General features: G+C 46.2%; 1 protein-coding gene across 10 annotated transcripts in view; it reads left to right on the forward strand.

The window, feature by feature from the left end:
- EHMT1 (euchromatic histone lysine methyltransferase 1) overlaps positions 1 to 10,017 on the forward strand; it is a 79,638-nt gene extending 69,621 nt beyond the window's left edge. For all 10 annotated transcript variants that reach the window (XM_040442062.1, XM_040442061.1, XM_040442060.1 and 7 more), the window contains 8 exons: positions 243 to 398; positions 490 to 634; positions 735 to 812; positions 1,914 to 2,029; positions 2,812 to 2,898; positions 3,855 to 3,933; positions 5,377 to 5,552; positions 7,103 to 10,017. In XM_040442062.1, coding sequence (XP_040297996.1) covers positions 243 to 398; positions 490 to 634; positions 735 to 812; positions 1,914 to 2,029; positions 2,812 to 2,898; positions 3,855 to 3,933; positions 5,377 to 5,552; positions 7,103 to 7,289 — 1,024 coding nt within the window. In that variant the 3' untranslated portion in view covers positions 7,290 to 10,017. The remainder of the gene's footprint in view (positions 1 to 242; positions 399 to 489; positions 635 to 734; positions 813 to 1,913; positions 2,030 to 2,811; positions 2,899 to 3,854; positions 3,934 to 5,376; positions 5,553 to 7,102) is intronic.
- Positions 10,018 to 26,815: the final 16,798 nt, after the last annotated feature.

A 26,815-nucleotide genomic window follows, 5' to 3' on the forward strand; every position in this document is an offset into this window, starting at 1 on the left:
TAGGTCTGATCCATTCATGGTTGATATGTAAAGGGGGCTAGCTGAGATGGCAGCCATATTGGTTCTCACCCAGTGTGTACGGGTGATTCTTTTTTCATTTAAAGGGGAAGTGTTATTTTTGTAGATACAATAGTTATAGAGACCCTTCCTTCATTTCCTCCCCCTATTAGTCACGTCATTGCCTGTTCTGGTTAATGGCTCTTTATTATTTTGTAAGACGTACCTGTTATTTCTCGCTCCAGGCTCTTCTTGGACCACGGCGCTGAGGTTAGCCTAAAAAACAAGGAGGGGGAAACCCCGCTGGAGTGCTGCAGCCCGAACTCTCAAGTCTGGACGGTGCTCAAGAAGAGCAGTAATTCATCTGAGAAGTCAAAGCAAGAGGAGGTTGTGATGAATAGGTAAGTCGCTCCACTTCTTCCTTGACTTTCATCAGTAGGGTCTTATCCCTTTTTGTTTTGAGGATCAGCATTACTTGCTTTTTTTTTTAAGGGACATATCCAGGGGCTACGAGAATGTCCCCATACCCTGCATCAATGGCGAAGACTCTGAATCTTGCCCCATCAATTACAAGTATGTCTCCCAGAACTGCGTGACCTCCCCGCTCAACGTGGACCGAAATATTACCCATCTTCAAGTAAGGCCACTGCAGGCACTGCCCTCCACAGTCAGATCTTAGCTGTGCCGGATATTTTCTGCTGCAAGAAATAATCCATCAATCATTTTTCTCCTTTCAGTACTGTGTGTGTATAGACGACTGTTCCTCTAGTAACTGTATGTGCAGCCAGCTGAGCATGAGGTGTTGGTATGATAAGGTACGTATGACCTGTCTCTGGTTTCTGTTATTGCTAGCTTACTTATGCTAACCTCATATACAGTTTGATATAAAATGGGGGGGGCAGTGGCGCAAAGAAATGGGTCTCATTGCATTGAGTTCTGTACAGAAAATCATGGGAATTGTGCCCCTAGTGGTCAAAGTATTATGGAAAGTTTGTTCTCCAGGACTACGATATTGATGGTCTTTCCTTGGCCATCATATCAGATTGGTGGGTGTCCGACCCCTGCTGAGCTGCTGACTGGAATGAAACGAAGGCTACTTTCACACTCGCATTCGGTGCGGATCCGTCATGGATCTGCACAGACGGATCCGTTCAGATAATACAACCGTCTGCATCCGCTCAGAATGGATCTGTTTGTATTATCTTTAGCATAGCCAAGACGCATCCGTCTTGAACACCATTGAAAGTCAATGGAGGACGGATCCATTTTCTATTGTCAGGCTACTTTCACACTCGCGTTTTATGCGGATCCGTCTTGTATCTGCACATACGGATCCGCACCAATAATGCAAACGCTTGTATCGGTTCATAACGGATCCGTTTGCATTATTCGTTCAAATCATTCGTTCAAAACGCATCCTTCTTGACTTACATTGAAAGTCAATGGGGGACGGATCCGTTTTCAATTGCACCATATTGTGTCAGTGAAAACGGATCCGTCCCCATTGACTTACATGTCAGGCGGACACCAAAACGCTGCAAGCTGCGTTTTAGTGTCTGCCTAAAAAGTGGAACGGAGACTAAACGCAGCCAAACTGATGCATTCTGAGCGGATCCTTATCCATTCAGAATGCATTAGGGCAAAACTGATCCGTTTTGGACACCGATTGTGAGAGCCCTGAACGGATCTCAGAAAAGGAAAGCCAAAACGCCAGTGTGAAAGTAGCCTAAGCTGCAGCACCAGCCACTGCTGCAACCAAATGCATGGTGCCTGGTAAACAATGACGCGACTACGGCGCTCAGCAGAGCATCATGGCTCCATCATAGTCCTGGAAAGCTGTAAATGAACCTGTAATACCATTGCTTTATCACTGTGATAGATTGTGGGACCTAAAAACGTGTATTCTCCTCTTTTAGAGCGGGCGCCTTTTACCAGAATTCAACATGCTGGAACCGCCGCTTATTTTTGAATGTAACCACGCCTGCTCCTGCTGGAGGAACTGTCGCAACCGAGTGGTGCAGAATGGATTGAAGTGAGTCTGCTTAAAGTTTATGCTGGTCATAGGCTTCTATTATGACAGGATGCAATACGGAATGCCTCTTATAGGCTTCCGTCGTAGAATGCCGTTATGGTCCGTGGTGACGGAATCCATTACGGAATTCTTAGATAACCCGAACGACGAACTTGCAAATCGCAAGTTTGCTCAACACTACTGAGCACTTGTTTGGCTGACAGGTATCTTTCCTGATCCTCCCATATATATGCTTGCTCGGCTGAGCGTGCATGTGTAGTGAATGGGGAGAAAGCCAACTGTGAGATACCATTTATCTCCTTGAGAGCAAAAGGGTCAGGCATGGAAATCCAACATGCCCGATCCTTCAGGGGACGAGGAAGAGGTCCCATACACATTAGATCCAGGAGTCAATGACCCCCGAGCACTCCAGCTATTGTGAAACTACAACTCCCAGCATGCTTTCACTTCTATAGAAGTTCCATGAACAGCTGGGCAAGTGTGCATGCTGGGAGTTGTCGTCTCACAACAGCTGGAGTGCTGAATATTGCTGATCCCCTGCATTAGATGGTCGCCTGGTCCTGCAAAAATTGGCAGATACGGCCACCGTTATCTAATGTGCCTTTAGGGTTCATGGCATATTAGGCAAGCAGTTTACCCCTATTTTCCAAGAGCCTTCATAAATCTCTGCACTCCTTGTCTTGATGTGACCATTACATGGTTAGGAGCAAACCCATAGACGAGGATGTGGCAGGTACCTGAAAGTTACTGGAATTTTACTTTATTTTGTTGCTCTTCCACAGAGTAAGATTACAGATGTTCCGGACCAAAAATATGGGCTGGGGAGTGCGGTCGCTGCAGGAGATTCCCATGGGGACATTTGTGTGCGAGTAAGTGAGCCTGTGATTCCTTGCCATACATTTTCCTTACCGTATAGACATTGACACCCTGATTCACATCACTCTGCTCAGAGATACCCATCTGTCCATCCCCTTCATTACTGTATCGAGGGCGATGGCATAGCAGAGCTGTCCTGGTTCGGCTCCCCGCTGTGGCCATATGTAACGCTGCACACCAGCTTTCTCCACAAGGTGGAGTTTGCAGAATGCTTATCGTATACGTCGCCTGAAGATAGGATTTTCTGCCCTGTTTAAGCACTGAAGGAATCTTCCGCGCAATGGAAAACTCATTCAGTGACATCTGTCAGGGTCCCGGCCACAAGTCTCTCAGCTTAAAGCATCGATTAAAAGCTGCAATAATGGGCTTCATCATAGAGCTGCAACTATAATTTATAGCAATTCTCTGACATATACTAATATATACTAGCAAGTCTATTCCATTTCAGCCACTGCTACCACTATGGCCGCCAGAGCTTTAGATAAGACTATAAGTGCCCATACACATTCGGTTAGTGTTGGCTGGAGCTGTAGATTTCAGCAGGACAGGGCAACCATCGAATGTGCATGAGGAGGTCTTCACTTTCCCCAGGTGGGATGTTGGGGGGAGAAAGAAGGGTCGGGCATGGTAGATTTCAGTAAATATGATTCTCTTTGTCACCAGAGGTAAGGCTCTGGCAGTGGCTTACCCACCTTTCCCAGTTAAGAACGCATGCATGCTCGGCCAAGCCACGTGTGCATTTGATTGGGAGGAATAGCAGTCGGCTGGTGGGAGTAGTAGTTGGACTTATCCAGCTTTATTCTTATTTTGAGCCACTATCGCGGTGCCACAAGGCGCTGGTAATATCTGTGGGTGTATTGCAGTAAGGTACAGTTTTGTTTGCATGTTTTCTCTGTATTATAGTAGTATTATAGTGTGCATTCACTGCCTGTTCTTCGTTTTTTTCCAGGTACGCAGGAGAGTTAATTTCGGATACGGAGGCAGATGTGCGGGAGGAGGATACCTATCTCTTTGATCTGGACAATAAGGTGAGTTTGGGAATGAAGCTGACCGCTGTAGTTCATAGGATTACACGGAGACGAGGTTGTCCTGCATTTTATCTAAGTAAAGCTTAAGATAATAAAGTTCTGCTGCATTCTTATGCATCTAGCTTCTCAGTTCCTCGCTATTTTCAAGATCACTGCTTGCTTTGAGTGACTGGAGAGCCTGAAATAAACTAGAAACCTAATGCTCCTTTACAGCAGATGGCTTCCTGGGTTTCCAGCTTGCAGAGATCTTGAAAACGGGCAGAATCGGTGCGTTGGTTAAGCTTTAGTTGCATAAAACCGAAAGACCCCTTTTTAAGATCGCACAGCGGTGCACTAATTATCGAGCGCGTTCGGAATCGCCGTGTGTCCCCCTAACCACGCAGTCATCTTACGTGTCACATTCTGAAGTTCCCTTGTGGGCGACGCCTGATGGGAGTGATCTTTACTGAGCGGGTGCTATTCTCCTTCTTACGACTTTGAGTATTTAGTGAATTATTTCCAGGAAGTTTTTATAGTGCACAGGAGAAATGCATAATGCCTCGTACAGCAGCGTCTGCGTTCTGGGAAAGCCGCTGAGCGGTGCGAGCGCGCTGGAGACTGGCGGGTGCTGCACAATGTACTCTAAGCCTCTACACTTGACCGCTCTCCACCAATCACTTTTAATTGTGAGCCATTGGCATCGGCCATCCATTAAAGATCATTATGAACGTGCCCAGAAGGCATGGCCAGCTCCTTTAATGCATCTTTCTGCTCGGGGACCCGACGTGGCTGAAATTAGCAGCAGTAATTAAAGTTGGCTTGTGCTGCTGTTCACTGCCGAGAAGAAAGGAGCCCCCCCCCCCGCCCCCCTCCTTCTCCTCCGCTCTTCTCTCAGGTCCCGGGGACATAAGGAAAACACACAGCTCCTCCCCAGACAGCAGTGGCCTCATTTGTGATACTTTTTGGCATATTTTTTTATATATTTTTTGTTTTTTTCGGATGGCACAGACTCTGTTGGCTCCTCACTTCAGATCCTCTTTGGTGGCAGAAGTAACATTACGTAGGGGTTAAAATACCTTGCTCACTGCCAGGCAGATTCCAACTGGCACACATGGTTGATAAATTGGTATTTCCAAAAATCTGCATGGGTATTGGGGTGTTAACATTAAATCAGTGCTGCTTGGCATCTGCTGTTTGCAAAGCATTGTGGGTTGAAAGCAGCAGGCCAGGGTGCCAGCACTGATAAAGTGATGCCACGTGACTTCCAGCTCAAGACGCTTCCTGTTACTGATAATGCGATTAAGGAGTATATAGAGAGTATCCATGGACCTGCCAGAGACGAGCAAGCAACCAGCAATGCCCGTCCGTCCCCCCGCACCCGCATCGGGATGACCAGACTCTGGCGGAGCGGTAGCTAATCCTACCACTGCGCCTCTATATTAGCCATGTCTTTATCTCTTACAGGACGGAGAGGTTTATTGCATTGACGCCCGATTCTACGGCAACATCAGTCGTTTCATCAACCACCTCTGCGAGCCCAACCTGCTTCCCGTCCGGGTGTTCATGTCCCATCAAGACCTGCGTTTCCCCCGCATTGCTTTTTTTAGCAGTAGACAGATCCACGCAGGAGAACAAATTGGGTGAGTGGCAATCACTGGAACACATTCAGCTTAGTTCATTGAAGCCAATAGGACCGAGCTGCAATACCACATACAGGTAAAAGTCGAAAAATTAGAATATCGTGCAAAGTTCACTTATTTCAGTAATGCAACTTAAAAGGTGAAGCTAACATTTCAGACAGACTCGTTACAGGCAAAGCGAGATATTTCAAGCCTTTATTTGTTATAATTTGGATGATTACGGCTTATGAAACCCCAAAGTCACAATTTTGAGGTCCCCTTTGCTCAGGGGGTATGGACTAATTAGCGGACTAGAGTGCGACACTTTTGAGCCTAGAATATTTCAAAACATTCTCATTTTAAGCTGCATTAATGCAATTCCTTTTAATTTGCATTACTGAAATAAATGGACTTTTGCAGGATATTCTAATTTTTTGAGTTTCACCTGTACAACCGCCTTTCTAAATCCCTCAAGGTAGTAATAGCGGTAGGTGTGACTCAGTGGAAGCCTTAATATCCCTTAAAGGAGTTGTCACATCAAGATTAGTAGACTGTGACTAGGTCATGGCATCAGTGGGGATCTCACCGCTGGAAGGAAGCGGTGCTCGGAAAGCACAGCACCCCCTTCGTCTGCTGTCGGCTCCACTCGGGTTTTCCTGGGTGACTGTATAGACGGCCATTGAAAATAACGCACCATTGTCTTTGATGAGACGACTCCATTACCCTGTGTTCACACCTGAGCGTTTCTGAGACGCGCGTTTTACGCGCGTTTTTTTTATGCGCGTTTTTTTGCAATGGTAAACGCGCGTTTGTTTGATTGACAGCAGTGTCCTATGGCCACAAACGCGCAACAAAACGCCCCAAAGAAGCTCAAGTACTTGTTTGAGCGTCGGGCGTTTTACAGCGCGATCGTACGCGCTTTAAAACGCCCAGGTGAGAACCATTCCCATAGGGAAGCATTGGTTTCTCCTTGTTGTGCATTTTACAGCGCGTAGGAACGCGCTGTAAAACGCTCAGGTGTGAACTTAGGGTTAATGCGACAACCAATCTGATCAGGTTGTTAACCGGAAACCTTGTTCTGATCGGTTGCTTTTGCCAACTTCCACTTTATGCATGATTTTTCCATCTTCTGTAGATTTAAAGGGCTTTCTCTGAGTTCATTGTTATTAGTGGTCTGTCTGACTCTCGGCATCCCCTCTGACCTTGTGTTTGAAGGGGCCACGGCACTCGTGTGAGTGATGCCGTCTCTTCACTGTTTACTTGTGGCCGTCTACCTGCACACTGTCCATCCAGTAGCGGGAGTGCAGCATATTGCAATTGTGTCCTTTTCATCATCCGCCACTGCTGAGTAGACGGACCCCTGTAAACCATAAAGAGTCCGCTGCGCCCACACTAGTGCCATAGACACCTCAAACAGATGGTCACCGGGGGTGCCCAGAGTGAAAAAGCCACCAAATTTGATATTGATGGCCTGAGGAGAAGCAAACCCCTTTAACACTTGCTTTATTTGAGTGGGGTAATCGATCTGCTCAGATCTACACACTTTTAACCCCTTATGTCTCTTCATGCAGTTTTGATTATGGCGACCGTTTCTGGGACATTAAGAGCAAGCTCTTCAGCTGCTGCTGTGGCTCCCCCAAGTGCAAGCACCCAGTGATGAAAGTCACCCCCCAGTGCCAGCCAGCAACACCCACAGAAGTACCACAAGAGAATGGTCTGCCAGACACCAGTTCCACCACCACACACAGCCTTTGCTGAGAAGATATGGACACCGTTAATTGTCGCGCCCCCCCCCCCCCCTTTCCCCTTTCCCCTTTCCACCTCCATTTGTGTAAAACCGTAGAAGGGGCTCCGATTCCTGGGCAAGGTTCCCCATTCTGTAAATCAAGCTGGATGTGATTGACCTGACTGTGGAGTCTTCTGAATACTGGTCCATCAGAGACGTCTCGTGGACTCCTTCACTTTTTTTTTTTTTCATTTTCCAAGCATTCACAGACTAAGGTGAACCCCTTCCTTGCCCAAGTGTGGCTTTGGCAGACATGGAGTTACCAAGTGAAAAGTATTTTTACCCCCCCTCCCCAGGGGGAAAAGCATCGTATTACACTCTTGTCACTCAAGTCGAACACGTGTCTTGTCCGGGCGTGCCGCCACCACGGGCCAAGTAGACATCGACCAGTGAAAGAAAACAGGTTCCAGCCCCTGTCCTTCCTTCCTGAACAAACCAGTGACCAAGGCCCAAAGGCAAATGGTGGAGAATACGGCACAGTCATAGTCAATGCACCCACGGATGTGTATTTAAAGGGGAATACTTTCTTTTATTTATATGTCTTAAAGATTTAGAGATTTGACGAAAGGTCTTTTTTTCCCCCCCCCCCCCCCAGAAACGGCGCCGCTCATGTCCGTAGACTAGTATTACAGGTTAACCCTATCTGGGATCTGCATTTTCCCGTGACAAGAGTGGCAGTGGAAAATGCAGATCCCAGAAAAAAAAAATCCCTTAAAGAGGACCTTTTAATGCAATTTTATTAAGGGAGATATATACCTGTACTTGCGGAGTGCCACCCTGGATTTCTCCCGCTCAGTATGCTCATGAGGAGGAGACTGCGTCTTTCTCTATGGACGTCTCCTTCTCCCTGACGCCCTGCGCTGCGATTGGACAGCGCTACAGCCTAGGAGAAGGAGACGTCCACAGAGAAAGACGCAGTCTCCTCCTCATGAGCATACTGAGCGGGAGAAATCCAGCGTGGCACTCCGCAAGTACAGGTATATATCTCCCTTAATAAAATTGCATGAAAGGTTCTCTTTAAGGTATGGCAAACATGATTTAGGTGAGGTGCCCAGATCTCAGAGTGAAGAGGGCACCAGTCTGCAAAGGGACCTTGCACGAATTTAAGGGTAAGTCCAAACGTGGCAGATTCTTCTAACAGAAATCCTCAGCGAAGCCACTACAAAATTGACATATGACCGTGGATTTCACCTCTACTACACTGAAAAGGGTTAAATCGGCAACATAAATTGCCATATCGTGGAATCCGCGCTACAGAGTTTTGTTTTTTTTAAAACCTCATCTACGTGCCTGGTACAGACAAGCGGTTGTCTCTCTGTATGGCCTGATTGTGTTTCGTACAAGGTTAGTGCAACAGCTCCACTCTGCTCCGCAGGTTATGTTCAGTATTGCAGCTCAGCCCTATCCATCTAAAATAGGTGGGGCTGCAATACCAGACCCACCCATTGGACAAGAGAGGCACTGTTTCTTGAGAAAAAAAAATATACCCTTTTTCTTATCTCCAGCCAAACCTTTTCAAAGGGGTTATGCCAAGTATGAAAGTTACCCCCTATCCACATGGAGCAGCAGGCCGAGCATGCGCCCTGCCACTGTACTCTGCTGTCTCCGGCAGTTAGAGAATGGATTGGCAGTGCACATGCTCGGCCTGCTGGAGGGGACCGTGGGACTCCCACCGATCAATTAGTTATCTCCTAACTTGTCTAGGGGGAATAACGTTTATATTTGGCAAAACCCCTTTAAATGGCTGATCCTGACTTTACCTATGACGCTGACCCCCCTCATTCCCCTCAAAGTTTGGGGGGGGTGGTCTGACTCGTGCATGTTTTGTAAGCAGACAGTATTCTCGCCTGTAAGAAGGCGCACGACCTATATCTATAACCTATAGGTTATAACGTGAAAGACAAGGGTTTCCCATGCCAAGGAGTCGATGCCAGTCTGTGTGCAGTTCATAAAGAGTTAATGTATAAGCTGTGTGTGCGCCCAGTGAGTTACCCCCTTGGAGGAATTAGGTGGCGGCTGCTTCCTCCTCACATGTACTGGTCATAGACTGTAAGGCCCTAACACATGGCGGCAAAACGGATCTGCCTAAAAGAAACACTGAACATTTCATTTCCTTGAGCGATTTCTACCAGTGGCAAGTGGAACGTCTTGTGTTTTCCACGCGATCAGTTCCTACGTGATCTTTTTACGACAAAAAAAAAAAAAGTTTGAAGTTCCAGAAATAAAAGGTGCTGAATATCCCCCCCCCCCTCCTCCTCCAATTTCTATACTGAACAGATACCCTATCAACTGTACCATAAAGAATTCTGATTTTAGGAGAAATTGCCAGAAGCAGAACTTTTTTTAAGAAAAAAAATTACAAAAAAAATGTTAGCAAAACCGTAGTGTGAATAAAATTCTTTTTGTATTTTATGTTGGTTTTTTCCATTTTTTTGTTTTTATTTTTTTTGTTTGTTTTTCTTTCCTTTTAAAATAATAAAACGCATTAAAACACACAACCTGCCATTTTCGGTGGATTTTAATTTGTCATTTTTTTTTAGGTTGTCATTAGTGCAGCTACCAGTTTTTTTTTTTTTTGTTTTTTTTTTTTTTTTCCTGTTTTATCATGAAATGTAAGTGCCCCCCCTCCCCCCATTGCCAACAGTTTAGTCTTCGTTTCCTGTTTTTGTTTTCAGTAAAACAATAAAATGCTTTAAATCCGTGCGTTGATGTTCTCTCTTCGAAGGCCACTTAAAGGGGATGATCATAAAAACGCCTGCCTTTGCTAATTAGGATTTAAAGGGACAGGATCAATTTTGATTTGACTTGGGTTGTATCTTTGTGATGATACATTTCTTGGGACAGAGAAACCTACAAACCCTCTAAGGCATCGGCTCTCTACTTGCTGGGAGTTGTAGTTTCCCACCAGCTGGAGAGGCATAGGTTTGGACACTGCTGCCTTAGAGGGTAGACAAAGCAATTTTCAAACTTTAAAGGAGCACTCCGGGCAAAACTGATAAAATGTTTAATGGCCTGAGGTGACAGAGCGTGACACAAGGTTTTTTTTTTGTTTTTTTTTAATCTGTGTCATGCCTTGACCATACCATAGTCTATTTTCCTAAACTGTCCCTTAAAGGGGTTGTCCAGAATTTTGATGACCTATCCTATGCACAGGCCATCAATATGTTCGGCACCTCCACCGATCAGCTGTTTCCATGTTACATGCAGATTTGCCATGGGTTTCACCTTTATGCCTCGCAAAGGGTGAAGTCCACACCACGGGTCAGTTTCAGCATCCGTTTTTTTGGACTGTGTGGCTGAAATTTTTTTGTGCCTGTAAATATACAGTGCTTAGTTCAGTGATCTGGGAAGAGGGTATATGAACCCTGGTATCTGTCCTTAAATATTAGCTCTGTGGGAGTGAATTAGACTAAGGTGGGGGCGCTGTTGCATTGGTATCTATGGGAATTCTTTGCTTCAAGCAGTGGTGAGAAGCAGTACTGCAAGTTGCTAGGATGCTATTGAAAGGGCATCTGTCAGCAGTTTTGTACCTATGACACTGGCTGGCCTGTTACATGTGCAATTGGCAGCTGAAGGCATCTGTGTTGACCCCATGTTCATATGTGCCCGCATTGCAGAGAAAATTGAAGCTTTAATATATGCAAATGAGCCTCTAGGAGCAACGGGGGCGTTACCGTTACACCTCTCTCTACAACTTCTTCTCCCTCTCTACTTTTACAGGACCAGACAGTGAAAATGTGATCACTCCTGGCCCTATCGATCAAAGTGCGCTGCAGATGCTGAGAGAGCAGAGCCTCTAGGTGTAATGGTAACGCCCCCGTTGCTCCTAGAGGCTCATTTGCATATAATAAAACATCATTTTTCTCAGCAATGCGGGCACATAGGAACATGGGACCAACACAGATGCCTTCAGCTGCCAACAGGTCAGCCAGTGTCATAGGGACAAAACTGAGATAAGATTCTCAGCGCCGTAATGTGGACAGGAGCACGGCGGCGGTGTGAGGTGGAGGGGACGCCCGGAATGTTTTATTGGCCTATAAGTCACAGAGGATTCGCTCTGCCGTCGAGTCCTGTTTGTATCTTTCCTGTGACCCATTAAAAGGTTTCAGTAGCTGTACGGCTAAAAGCTTTTCCAAAGTATTTGCTAGAATGTGTCCCCAGGGCGCCGTTGCTGCCGTCTGTGCGGAATCCGCCATTGTCTGTAGGTATGTAGTGCAAAGCCTGGGCGCAGAGGAATATTATCCCGCGCGAGTCGATGAAATCCTATAGAGGTAGGGTCTATGGCTACGTAGACGCCCGTCTTCTCGGCCGCATAAAAGTGATATGTGACAATCTTACATGGTAAGCGCTATTGATTCGCCTGGCTCGCTTCCTCTACCCTGACCTGCTGATGGTTTCCTCATCGATATCCTTGACCAGAGGATATGGACAATAGGATAATGGGAGAGAAGGACTGTGACACGGTGCTGCAATATCGCGCGTTCACGATGAACCGTTCCCTGATCGCAGGGGGGTAGTAGCTACGCCATCTATCTCTGCAATGAGTAGCACAGGGATCAGCAACCTCCGGCACTCCAGCTGTTCAGAAACTACAACTCCCAGAATGCTTCATTCACTTCTATGGGAGTTAGAAGAACAGCCGAGCATGTTTGCATGCTGGGAGTTGTAGTTTCACAGCAGCTGAAGGTTGCTGATCCCTGGGGTGGCATCCAAGCCCCGATCTCTGAGGACCCAAAGTTACCCTAGCTAAGACACCCAGCATTTGGGGTACTTGCCCCAAACTATGAGAATTGCCCCGATGGTCACTGTAAGTACCAGGACCGCCCATCCAGTTGGCTTCTGCTCATGGACGTTATATCCGTGACCTATTTCATTCTAGGAAATGTCGTTTCCGTCTGAATTTACCTGGAGTCATGTGACTACATAATGTGCCATGGGTGTAGCAGATACAAGTTGATACAATGTAGAAACCGTACTGTAACAGTGACCGCTATCCCTTGGGCCCCTTTCACACGGGCGAGTATTCCGTGCGGATGCGATGCGTGAGTTGAACGCATTGCACCCGCACTGAATCCTGACCCATTCATTTCTATGGGGCTGTGCACATGAGCGGTGATTTTCACGCATCACTTGTGCGTTGCGTGAAAATCACAGCATGCTCTATTTTGTGCGTTTTTCACGTAATGCAGGCCACATAGAAATGAATGGGGTTGCGTGAAAATCGCAAGCATCCGCAAGCAAGAGCGGATGCGGTGTGATTTTCACGCACGGTTGCTAGGAGACTATCGGGATGGAGACCCAATCATTATTATTTTCCCTTATAACATGGTTATAAGGGAAAATAATAGCATTCTGAATACAGAATGCATAGTACAATAGCGCTGGAGGGGTTAAAAAAAATAAATAAATAATTTAACTCACCATAATCCACTTGATCGCGCAGCCGGCATCTCTTCTGTCTTCTTTCTTTGCTGTGTGCAGGAAAAGGACCTGTGGTGACGTCACTCCGGTCATCACATGATCTTTTACCATGGTGATGGATCATGTGATGACCGGAGTGATGTCACCACAGGTCCTGTTCCTGCACACAGCAAAGAAAGAAGACAGAAGAGATGCCGGCTGCGCGATCAAGTGGATTATGGTGAGTTAAATTATTTTTTATTTTTTTTTAACCCCTCCAGCGCTATTTTACTATGCATTCTGTATTCAGAATGCTATTATTTTCCCTTATAACCATGTTATAAGGGAAATAATACAATCTACAGAATACCGATCCCAAGCCCGAACTTCTGTGAAGAAGTTCGGGTTTGGATACCAAACATGCCGATTTTTCTCACGTGCGTGCAAAACGCGTTACAATTTTTTGCACTCGCGCGGAAAAATTGTGCATGGTCCCGCAACGCACACGCACATTTTCCTGCAACGCCCGTGTAAAAGAGGCCTTAGTCACGGAGTTGCCCAGGCTCCATGGATGTGCATAGCCCCGCTTGCTCTTCCCTTCCATCTGAATGGGAGTCACAGTATCCAGCCCCTTTTTTTATATTTCACCCTCTTGAAAATCATTCAAGTTGTGAGGTTACGGGACGGTGAGCATATAGCCATCACTCGCCACCGTATCGCCACGCACCGACGTAGAGAAGGGCTGAAAATCACTGGTCTGGAACGCAAACTGACGAGAAATCACCCAAGTGGGAATGAAACGTCCGCCGCTGCGATGTGGTGATCTGCAGAAACAGCCGAGTACCTCGTCCTTCATCATAGCATACAGAGCAATGGTTTATTAATGCTTTGTCTTAAAGGGGCGGTCTGTCCATACTCTACTCACCGGGGCGGCGGGGCTGTGAGGTAACTGCCCAAAGTGTATCATGCTAGTGACCTAATTTAATGAATGGGACCTGGGTCAGAAGGGGTAGGAGAGGTATATACTGTACAACGCATTAAAGGGGTACGCCACCCAAAAGGGGTGGTGTTCCTAATTCTGAAATACCCGGACCGCCTCTCTGCTTCTGAGGGCAGGCTCCTCTTCTCCCATATCGTCTTAACAACAGGAAGCAATCGGGAATAGAGCTGCCTGACGTTAAAAAGTGCAGGAGCAACCCTATTATACCAGGCATGGTAGGGCTAGTCCTGCAGATGAAAATGATACTTGTCTTGTGAAAATCAGTTTTGGCGTTTCCAAGAAAAAATACTTTTATTGTTTATGCAAATGAGGGCTTCAGGCCTAGCCCTTCGTGCACCCCAGAGCTGGCTCCGCCCCTCCGTGCACTGAAGCCCTCACTTGTGTAAAGGATAAAAGTTTTTCTTTTTTCTTTTTCTCAGGAACCACGCAAGCAACTTTCACAAGACAGGTATCATTTTACTCCGCAGAATTAGCCCTACCAGACAGTATGCTTGGTTTAATAGGGTTGATCCCGCTGACAGGTGCCCTTGAAGAAGGCCATACCCATAATAGAAGTACATTGGCTGAATCCACCTATTATGGGACTGTCTAATCATCTGATGTGTATGGGGGGCCTCTCAACTCTTCTCCATGGCAGAGAGGAAGGTTAGATTACAACATGCCCGATCCTTTTCTTCTTAAGGAGATATGCAGCTTACTTGCCTCTTCCTATTGAAACTGCACTGACAACAGGCTGACCGGGGCCTAGTCGGTGACAGGTTATCAAATATTCCAGATTTTCTGGATTATCAGATGCCGGATTAATGGACTCCGCTGTTCTTGGGTTCATACGGTATGAGACGAAGGCAGAGTAGTTTTATTGCACAGGTGCCGTGAGCAGGAGACGTCCCGCTTGCTCACACTTCAGCACGCTCGGGGTAAGTGCTCCCGCGTTGAGTCCTACCTGTGGTCCTGGACGCCTTCTTTACTCCGCGTTTAATTAGCTACAAAGGGCAAAGGTCGGCAGTAATGGGGGTACCACGGCGTCATCTATGCTGCAAATACTCAACGGATAGAAAGATGGACGGGGCAGTGTCTGATCAGTGGGGGTCTGACATCTGAGACCCCCCCCCCATAGATGTGTACAAGAAAGCAGCTGTGACACTTTGTAAATCATAGCGCCCCCTCTGGCCTTTTAATGAAACAGCGCCCCCACCACTGCGTAGGTAAAGCTCAGATACCAAAGAAAAGCTGGTGGGGGGCTTTTATTTTGGGCATCGATGGCGAGCCTGGCAGACATACACGAGCCCTGTATATAGATATGGTACCATCCCCTTCGGCATGCCACAGGTGAGAGGGAGACGGGCACCTGCCCCAAGATCCATGGAAAGATGGCAAGGCTGGTAAAGAGCGCCCCCTTGTGGTGAACACAGATACCCCCGACTAGTGACGTCTGGGTTTTCCTGCCTTATAGCCATTAAATGGGGGGGGGGAATTAACAAAAGCAGACCTTCATGGAAGGAAAGGGTTAAAGGAGAGCTTCCCTTTTCCTCCAGGGAACAGGATTTGGGCTGAGACTTGCTCCACATCCTCTGTTGACTGGTTGACACTTCCCCGGAGCCTCCAGAACAGTCCTTCCCAAGATGCTGAAACAACTGGTCCGTCCCTCGGGCTGGAAAGAAACCAAATGTTCCGTGGAGTACGGTGAGTGTCGTGGCGGGCCGGATGATAGGTGTCACCTTCAGCTTAGGGTGCTGGGGTGCAATCAAGATGGGGGCTCAGTTTGCAGCTATAATATATCCAGCGCCCCCTTTTGGACTGTACTGGTTTCATAGATGGGATATGGAAATGAGGTGGGCTATGTGGGCACTATAGGACGGGCATAGTCCTCACTACTACATATATGCATTATACTATATTATAATATAGTGTCGCCATACTGACACTCTATATTATTTGAATAGATTATTGAGTTTGCAATAAGATTAATACAGTGAAATTCCCTTAATACGGCATCCGATAATCCAGAAAACCTGATAATTCACCATTTCCGGCACAGATCAATGGCCCACACAAGGATTCTGCCAGAAGGGGGGTGTCTCTGTTCTGGCTCATACAGGGTGGTCTCAAGCAGAGGACACCCTCCTCACCCTTATCTATGATGACCTAATAAGAGTACTCTGGAACTGAAAAATATGCACGGTCACCTATTTCACCTTCATCCATAGAAGGGACACGTGGAGAATTAGTCCCCCCCCCCGGCTGTAATCTTTCCTGAACTGCACCCATTTCTCTTTTACTGAGCCCCAAAATTCCCTGCTCCCCTTCAGGCAGCTATAAAGTCACATAGTAAAATCTTGTCTGCCCTCAGCCACCACTAGAGGGAGCTCACTGCATACATGGATTCAATTCAGCAGTATTTATCTGTATGCAGTGAGCTCCACCTAGTGGTGGCTGCAGGAAGTCAAAATATGATGTTTTTATGGCTGTGTATGGCATCCCTGCACACTTTACATGTAAGTTCTGGAAAAGTAACACCTAATTGCCTACATTTTATGGGGTCTGATGTATATGGGATTGTATACTGAAACTGCAGTGAATGCAACAAAGGTTTTCTTTTTGTTTATACACGACTACATGGAGCAGCACAGGAAGTTGCCAGCCACTTGCATTTCCCTAGCAACTGATGCATATTGTATGCAAACTCAAAACTTTGGACAACAAGGGGTCGTCCAAAATTACAAAAACATGTCCGCTCTCTTGCAGAAACAGTGCCCCCTCCCCAGTCTAAGAGTCTAGGTTGCAATACAAGTTACAACCTGTGGACTGGTGTGGCGCTATTTTAGGGGGGAAAAATGAGCCTTTTTTTTTAAATCAAATTCTTATCCTCTTTAATTCCACTTTTCAACGTGATTAAATATTGAAAGTGAAATTCCAGATATTTGCTAAAATTTGGAGACAATTTGGAGGGGGTGTTGCTTCTCCTTGTGGAGATCCAATTGAGTAGGGAGTCTTACTGGCAATGCCTTCTGGGGGGAAAAAACGCAGATTAGCTCTCTTCCAGAAGAAAGAAAACTGTCTCTCTAGTGCCACCTACAGGCTGTTACCATGGAAGTCTGTGTCTGACCCATTAAAGAGCCTTAAAACAAGGAATTAATTTAGATAGGATTTCTCCCCCTGTACACCTACAAATCTTTATTTTTGTGCATTGTACGTACCTAGTATAACAAAAGCATAGTATATATAGATCCTGTCATACGTAAAGTACAAATTACAAATGCGCTATAATAATGCAGTTCTCTGAGCAGCACCATCTGGTGGCCATCAGCGGTACTGCGGTCTAATGCACTTGTTAAAGGAGTTTGGGTTCCTAGAAAATTCGGCGTCTGGGTTATTATAAGGAAATAAAACATTGTAATATGCACAAAGGGTTAACCCGCAGACTGGAGGTATTGACTCGTAATCCATAATGTAATGAATGGGGCTGAGAGTAAATGAGTAATTGAGGCGTCTGAAGACGGGGACGGTATGGGGGGTATTTGCATTCATCATAAAGGTAATTATAAAAATTAATGGTTTAATTACTTCTACTGTGAGAGATGGTTTATTAATGGGGTATTCAATAGTTTTAATTTCGTGGGGGGAAAATGTCCGACTTCAAAGAAAACTCAGCTAAAGCTGCAGGAAACAGGGGAAGCGATCAGACATGTCACCGGGTATAGACATACAGTGGGCACGCGTGTCCTGCCATCCATGTAACACTTGTATCATGCTTCATATAATATGGGTCTAAACCTCCTATTCTGATGTCAGAGCCTAATGGTTACACAGAGATCAGCGGTGCCACAGGCGCTGCTTATCTCCTCCTGCATCATAATACACACCTCAGAGGCTGCAGACCATCATAATACACACCTCAGAGGCTGCAGACCATCATAATACACACCTCAGAGGCTGTAGATCATCATAATACACACCTCAGAGGCTGCAGACCATCATAATACACACCTCAGAGGCTGCAGACCATCATAATACACACCTCAGAGGCTGCAGACCATCATAATACACACCTCAGAGGCTGTAGAGCATTATAATACACAACTCAGAGGCTGCAGAGTATCATAATACACAACTCACCTACTGCAGAACCTCATAATAAACACCTCAGAGGCTGCAGACCATCATAATACACACCTCAAAGGCTGTAGAGCATCATAATACACACCTCATCTGCTGCAGAGCATCATAATACACACATCAGAGGCTGCAGAGCATCATAATGCACACATCAGAAGCTGCAGAGCATCATAATACACACATCAGAGGCTGCAGAGCATCATAATACAAACCTCAACTGCTGCAGAACATTATTATACATACCTCAGCTGCTGCAGAACATCATAATACACCCCTCAGCTGCTTCAGAGCATCATCATGCCATCATGCACACTTCAGCTGTTGCAGAACATCATAATGCACACCTCAGCTGCTGCAGAGCATCATAATACACACCTCAGCTGCTGCAGAACATCATGATACATACACAGATCACAGTAGGGGGACATTATCTCATATTTATTATCCTTATAAGTGACTAATAACATGCTGCATTATCAAACACTGAGGACAGAGAAGACAACCATGTCCATACAATCATGGAGTATCTTCTTATCTATTGTGTCTTGCAGCTCTCCGTTCCGTGGGATACAATAGTTGGAATCTTCTGGCTCTGGGGATTGAGTATGGAGGTTCTTGGTCTAAGTCCAATAAGGAGAGGTCAACTGGAAAACCAGTGGAAGAGGAGACAAGGGTCCACCTGGAAAATGAGTCTCAAGAAGGATCCGACTACCACACCTTCTATCATTCTGTCCACCAGTTATGTGTCATGAACAGGGTCGAGGAGGAAAATCTTTTTGAAAGTCAAGAAGATGATGGTGACCAGGAACCACATGGCTTGGTGGACTTCCATGAGAAGCATAAAGTCTACATGACTGGTTCTGAAGACAGGTGAGTTCATCTATAACTATAAGCAGGGCCGGCGCCACCTGTAAGGCGACCTAGGCAGCCGCCTAGGGCGCAATTTTGCAGGGGGCACCGGCCCTGTGCGGTTTTAAAAAAAAGCGTTGCCGCAAGTTGTTTTTTTTAAAGTACGGCGGGCGGAGGCGGGCCCTCCCCTGCACTGGGCGGCTGCTGCACTGCCCAGAGAGAGGGACTGTTAGGAGGGAAGCGCCTCTAATGTAGCGTGGCCGAGCTCTGTTTGGTCCGCGGTACAGGAGCTTTTGTTTTCTGTACCCGGCCGGACTGACAGGAAGTGCTCACTTAGTGTGCACTTCCTTTCAGTCCGGCCGGGTAAAGGAAATAAATGCTCCTGTACCGCGGACCGAACAGAGCCCGGCCACGCTACACTAGAGGGGGGGGGAATGAGAGTGACAAGGGAGTGGGGGGGGGGAATGATGAGAGTGACAAGGGAGGGGGGGGGATGATGAGAGTGACAAGGGAGTGGGGGGGGGGGGAATGAGAGTGACAAGGGAGGGGGAGGGATGAGAGTGACAAAGGAGGGGGGGAGGAAATAATGAGAGTGACAAGGGAGGGGGGGGGAAATGATGAGAGTGACAAGGGAGGGGGGGAGGAAATGATGAGAGTGACAAGGGAGTGGGGGGGGGAATGAGAGTGACAAGGGAGGGGGAGGGATGAGAGTGACAAAGGAGGGGGGAATGAGAGTGACAAGGGGGGGGGGGCGTAATTGAGAGTGACAAGGGAGGGGGGGAGTAAATGAGAGTGACAAGGGAGGGGGGGAGTAAATGAGAGTGACAAGGGAGGGGTGGGAAGAGAGTGACAAGGGAGGGGGAAGAGAGTGACAAGGGGGGGGAAGAGAGTGACAAGGGAGGGGGGGGAAGAGAGTGACAAGGGAGGGGGGAATGAGAGTGACAAGGGAGGGGGGGAATGAGAGTGACAAGGGAGGGGGGGAGTAAATGAGAGTGACAAGGGAGGGGGGGAATGAGAGTGACAAGGGAGGGGGGGAATGAGAGTGACAAGGGAGGGGGGGAGTAAATGAGAGTGACAAGGGAGGGGGGGAAGAGAGTGACAAGGGAGGGGAGGAGTAAATGAGAGTGACAAGGGGGGGGGAATGAGAGTGACAAGGGAGTCCCCAGAGCCAGACTGCAGCCAGAGACCAGATCATCTTATTGTCCTGGTGGTAAGTAGACAATGCAATATGTTTATTATGTAATTGTTTAGTCATTAATACTACATTGGAAACTAATTTACCTCACATTAAGGCTCCATTCACACGTCCGCAACGTGTTTTGCGGATACACTGAGCCGCGGATCTGCAAAACACGGAAAGCGGCAATGTGCGTTCCGCATTTTGCGGACCGCACATTGCCGGCACTAATAGAATATGCCTGTTCTTGTCCGCAATTGCGGACAAGAATAGGACATGTTCCTATTTTTTTGCGGAACGGACAGTGCGGATCCGCAATTTCCGTGTCCGGGCAGCACATCTGCTGCCCCATAGGAATGAATGGGTCCGCAATTCCGTTCCGCAAAATGAAGAACGAAATTGCGGACGTGTGAATGGAGCCTAAAAGGACACCTATAGTCCCAGAACCCAGTACAGTTTAATGTAGGGGTACTGGTGTCTATAGGCTGTTCCTGCAGAGAACAGACACTGTGCAGTAACTCGGTGTAAAGGACACTATAGTGCCAGGGAAACAAACTCATTTTCCTGGCGCTATATAGTTGTTAGGAGTGGGCACCCTCGTGTCCCCCCCTCCCACTGGGCTGAACGGGTTTTAAACCCCTTCAGCCACTTACCTTTCTCCATGCGCCGGCACTGGAAACTCTTCCCCAGATCCTCCTCTCAGCTGCGCATGCGCACGCATTCAAAACTATGTTCCGCGTCTTCCCACTGTAATTTTCACAGTGAGAATCGCGGAAGCACCTCTAGCGGCTGTCAGGGAGACGGCTACAAGAAGCTGGATTAACCCTAAGGGAAACATAGCAGTTCCTTTAATTTAAATGCTGAGAAAGGGGTGGAACATGATATGGGCAGATCATCTGATAAGGAGGGGGGGGGGGGGGCGGCAATTTTTATCTTGCCTAGGGCGGCAAAAATCCTTGGCACCGGCCCTGACTATAAGACATCCTTCAAACTTTTTGGGGGTTTGTCTTTTTGGTCAAGGGCCAAAGTCTACCTTAAAGGGAGTCTGTCATCAAAGTTTCACCTTTTTTAACCCCTTCCCTAGCTTTCTAGCAGCCTTACAGTTAATAAAACGTTACCTTTATGAGCAATCCTGGACTTATAAAACCGGCAAAAAACAACTTAGTAGCATATGCAAATGAGGGCTCGCAAGTGCCCAGGGGCGGCGTTACCCTCGTAGGTGCCTAGCTAGCTCAGCCTTATCGTCGCTTCCCCTCACCCATCCTTTCCACTCTGACCGCCCATCTACTTACTCCTTGTTTCGCCGAGATCCCGCGCAGTCAGTCCGTCGGCCCGGCGCATGCGCACTGCGATGCCCATTCCTGTACGGCATCACAGTAATTAATGCGCATGCGCCGATGGACCCACCTCCTTTGTAGGTGTTTTCGCTCCGTTATCCGGCGCATGCGCATTAATTACCTGTGATGCCGTTGCAAGGAATGGGCATCGCAGTGCGCATGCGACGGCCGACGGACTGAGTGCGCAGGCGCGGCGATCTCGCGCGAAACAAGAAGTAAGCACATGGGCCCGGTCAGAGGAAAAGGAATGGGCGGGGGGGGAAGCGACAATAGGCTGAGCTAGCTGGGCACCTACGAGGGTAACGCCGCCCCTGGGCACTTGCGAGCCCTCATTTGCATATGCTACTAAGATGTTTTTTGCCGGTTTTATAAGTCCAGGATTGCTCATAAAGGTAACGTTTTTTTATTAACTGTAAGGCTGCTAGAAAGCTATAGGAAAGGGTTAAAAAGGTTGAAACTTTGATGACAGACTCCCTTTAAGTCTAAAGCCTCTTTCACACAAGCGTCCCATATTTGCTCCGGATGCGTCACGAGTGCATTGCGGGAAACCCACGTGAGTAGGCACGCAATTGCAGTCAGTTTTGACTGCGATTGTGTTCCGATGTTCAGTTTTTTTCACGCGAGTGCAATGCGTTTTGCACGAGCGTGAGAAAAAAACTGAATGTGGTACCCAGACCCGAACCCGGACTTCTTCACTGAAGTTTAGGTTTGGGTTAGGTGTTCTATTTATTTTATTATTTTTCCTTATAACATGGCTATAAAGGAAAATAATAGCATTCCTAAATACAGAATGCTCTACTAAAATGTGGATTGAGGGGTTAAAAAATAAAAAAATTATAACTCACCCTCATACCACTTGATCGCGCAGCCGGGCTGGTCTTCTTTCTTCTTCTTCTTGCAGGACCTGGCTGGAAAAGGACCTTCAGTGACGTCATCGCGCTCACCACGTGCTCAGTGCGCGCTAATTAAGTCCTCAAAGGTCCTTTTGCAGGTCCTGAAAGAAGAAGCAAGAAGATGATGCCGGCTGTGCAATCAATTGGATGAGGTGAGTTAATTTTTTTTAACCCTTCAATCCACATTTTACTTAGCATTCTGTATTAAGAATGCTATTATTTTCCCTTATAACCATGTTATAAGGGAAAATAATAGTGATTAGACTTTAATGGGGTCCGGGGTTGCTTTCATCCCTATCATCTCCTAGCAACCATGCGTGAAAATTGCACCGCATCCGCACTTGCTTGCGGATGCTTGCGATTTTCACGCATACCCATTCATTTCTATGGGGCCTGCGTTGCGTGAAAAACACAGAATATAAAACCTGCAGCGATTTTCACACAACGCACAAGTGATGCATGAAAATCACCGCTCATCTGCACAGCCCCATTGAAGTGAAGGGTCCGGATTCAGTGCGGGTGCAAGAGTTTCATATAGACCTTGGTGCTTGATCAGAAAAAAGTCTACTGACTCTCAGGTCTTGGTGTAGGTTCTAACTTTGGTCCTCCAACCCTCCCATATTTTGTCCCAGTATTCAGATGCCCCTCTTCTGCTCTCCGAACTTTCACTATCTCTAATAATTTAAATACTCCGCCAATCATCTAATGTGTATGGGGACACCAGACTCTTGATTGAGTAACCATCTAATGCAGGGATCAGCAACCTTCAGCCTTCCAGCTGTTATGAAACTACAATTCCCAGCATGCTCCATTCATTTCTATGAGAGTTCTTAGAAGAGCAGAGCAAGTATGCATGCTGGGAGTTGTAGTTTCAAAACAGCTGGAGTGCCGGAGGTTGCCTAATGTGTATGGGGACCACCAGATTCTTAATCGGGCAATCATCTAATGTGCATGGGGACCACCAGACTCTTAATCAAGCAACCATCTAATGTTTATGGGGACCACCAGACGCATAATTGAGCAACCATCTGTGTATGGGGACCACCAGACCCTTAATCAGTCAACTATCTAAATGTATATGAGGACTACAAGACTCTTAATCAGACAACCATCTAATGTGTATGGTGACTATCAGATGCTTAATTGAGCAACCATCTAATGTGTATGAGGAGCACCAGACTCTTAATCGGGCAATTATTTAATGTGTATGGGGACCACCAGACTCTTAATCAGACAACCATCTAATGTGTATGGGAACCACCAGACTCTTAATCAAGCAACCATCTAATGTGCATGGGGACCACCAGACTCTTAAACAAGCAACCATCTAATGTTTATGGGGACCACCAGACGCATAATTGAGCAACCATCTGTGTATGGGGACCACCAGACCCTTAATCGGTCAACTATCTAAATGTATATGAGGACTACAAGACTCTTAATCAGGCAACCATCTAATGTGTATGGAGACCACCAGACTCTTAATTGAGCAACCATCTAATGTGTATGGTGACCACCAGACTCTTAATCAGACAACCATCTAATGTGTATGGTGACCACCAGACTCCTAATCATAAAACCATCTAATGTGTATGGTGACCACCAGACTCTTAATCATACAACCATCTAATGTGTATGGTGACCATCAGATGTTTAATTGAGCAACCATCTAATGTGTATGAGGACCACCAGACTCTTAATTGAGCAACCATCTAATGTGTATGAGAACCACCAGACTCTTAATTGAGCAACCATCTAATGTGTATGAGGACCACCAGATTCTTAATCGGGCAATCATCTAATGTGTATGGGAACCACCAGACTCTTAATCAAGCAACCATCTAATGTTTATGGGGACCACCAGACTCTTAATCGGGGAACCAGCTAATGTGTATGGGGACACTAGACTTTTAATTGAGCAACCATCTAATTTGGATGGGGAGGAACCATCATCAGACTCTTAATTGGACAACCATCTAATGTGTATGGTGATCACCAGACCCTTAATCGGTCAACTATCTAATGTATGTGAGGACTACAAGACTCTTAATCAGGCAACCATCTAATGTGTATGGAGACCACCAGACTCTTAAGCAGGCAACCATCTGTGTATGGTGACCACCAGACTCAAAAACAACCATCTAATGTGTATGGTGACCACAAGATGCTTAATTGAGCAACCATCTAATGTGTATGGGGACTACTAGACTCTAATCTAATGTGTATGGGGGGCCACCCAACTTTTGGATTTCTGCTTGCTGGATCCTTCATTCCCACCAGAAATATTCCACTGTTACTGTGGTCTGCATGTTGGGTGTTCAACCAACAGCTTTTTAATGCGTCTAGCCACTATCTTGAAGATTTAGAAGTTCCAGATGCATTCGAGAAGTTTTGGTCCAGACTGCTTTCTGAACTGAAGCTATGGAGAACACCAACAGCTGGGTCACCACTGCTCTGGCCATAAATATTTTCATGACAGGAGCAAAATCTGGGGCCCTGCCAACTGGGTCCTGGCTCCTGCTTTCACCGGTAGCCACTTATGGAAGTTCCAATTGAGGAACTGTTCATAAGTGCTCACCAGTAAAAAGCAGGAGCCAGGACCCGGCGGCCAACCCCCCAGATATTGCATTTGTCATAAATCTGAAAGGATCCTTTAAAATAATCATCAGTAAATGAAATCCGCAGAAGTCAACTTCATAGATCAGTGACAACCCCGGCCTGTTCTTGTTGTCAGATGAGCTGCTCCAGTTTCTGTGGTTAATTACAGTAAATCTGTATAAAAAAAAACTTTAAAAAACATACAAAAAAAAAAAAAAAAACAAGAACGGGAAGGAGATGCAATCTGACATTTTTTTAAATGTCCTGTCGCAGCCCCCTGAGATTTCCTTCCCCGAGATGTGAGACAGCTTTAAAAATTAGCTGGGGCCTAAGGGAATGTTTAACCCTTTATGTTCCTGGATGTAATAGAACTATTTAAGGAGGCACAGATGCAGAGTTGCTTACCAATGAGAACCACAAGCCTCATCATCCGCCACATATCATCCTCCGGTGGCCTGCACCCAGCACAAATCATAATGTTAATTGTATAGCAGTTTAATATAGACATTATATAGTATCTAATACTGGGTTACTTTATGGATGGAGCGGTTATACCTGTATGATACTATTATTTGAGCCCTATATGGTGGTATTATCTGAGCATTGTGTAGTGGTATTACTTGAGAACTGTGTGGTGGTTTTTTTGGAGCACTGCATAGTGGTATTATCTGGTCACTGTATGATGGTACTATTTGAGCACTGTACGGTGGTTTTATATGAGAACTATATGGTGAGGTTATTTGAGCACTGCATGGTGGTAGTACTTGGCCACTGTATTTTGGTGGTAAATGAGCACTGTATGGTGGTATTATATAAGCACTGTATGGTGGTATTATTTGTAGCACTGTGTAGAGGAATTATCGAAACACAGTATAGTGGTATTATTTGAGCAATATATGGTAGTATTATATGAGCACTGTATGGTGGTAGTATTTGAGCATTGAATTGTGGCATTAGTTGAACACTGTATGGTTATATTACATAAGCACTGTATGGTGGTATTATTTGAGCACTGTGTAGAGGAATTATCGTAACACAGTATAGTGGTATTATTTGAGCAATATATGGTAGTATTATATGAGCACTGTATGGTGGTAGTATTTGAGCATTGTATTGTGGCATTAGTTGAACACTGTATGGTTTTATTACATAAGCACTGTATGGTGGGATTATTTGAACACCACATAGTGTTATTACACTGTAGGGTGGCATTATTTCAGCACTGTATGGTGGTATTATATAAGCTCTGTATGGTGATATTTGAGCACTGTATGTTGGAATTACTTGAGCACTGAATGATATTAGTTGAGCCTTGTGTGTTGATATTGTTTGAGCACTGTATGGTGGTAATATATGAGCACTGTATGGTGGTAATATATGAGCACTGTATGGTGGTATTATTTGATCAAGATATGGTGGATTTATTTGACCACTATGGTGATACAGTATGTATACACTGTGCGGCACTACTTTTTAGCTATTGTTCAGGATATTAGTTGGCAGACTCTGATGCATCATATACTACCGTTCTGTAGATGCCGTACTGTATAGCGCTGACCCCTTGTTGTATGGTTGTCTGTGCACTGTATGACAGTACATCATAGGAAACGCTACCAAAGATACCACACAGGACACCATCCACATTATTCTGTACTTTGTCAGTTAAGTGCACTGATTCATTCCCCCATATGAAACAATAGAAATATCGCTCTTTTCATCCTGATCTCCCTAGTTCACGAATAAAATGTCAGAATGACAGTGCAGTCCGACACTCTGGCAAAAGTAGGCACCTTGCCATTCAGGGATGGTGGAGAGCTGTGTGAACAGGAGTGGCATTAAATTTGGTGCATTTTCGGTGTTTAATTAGTTCTCTAAGAGAAGATGACAGATGCAAATCTTAATTGGTGAATGACAGAACTCCTGCTGCATAATACATGAGGCGGGTTTATTTGTGGGTGATGGGCGAGAGGCTCAGAATGGGTTCTTAAGAAGCCAAATCAAGCAAACTGCTGTGTTGTCACCCTGACAAATAGTTCTTTTACTGAAGATCAGACTGTTTCCGGCTCATCGCCGCGCCCCGATTCTGGCAATTTAGTGATAGCCTCAGTCTGGTGAAGTCAGGAAATGT

This window comes from Bufo bufo, chromosome 8 (assembly GCF_905171765.1).
Source record: "Bufo bufo chromosome 8, aBufBuf1.1, whole genome shotgun sequence".
Lineage (NCBI taxonomy): Eukaryota > Metazoa > Chordata > Amphibia > Anura > Bufonidae > Bufo > Bufo bufo.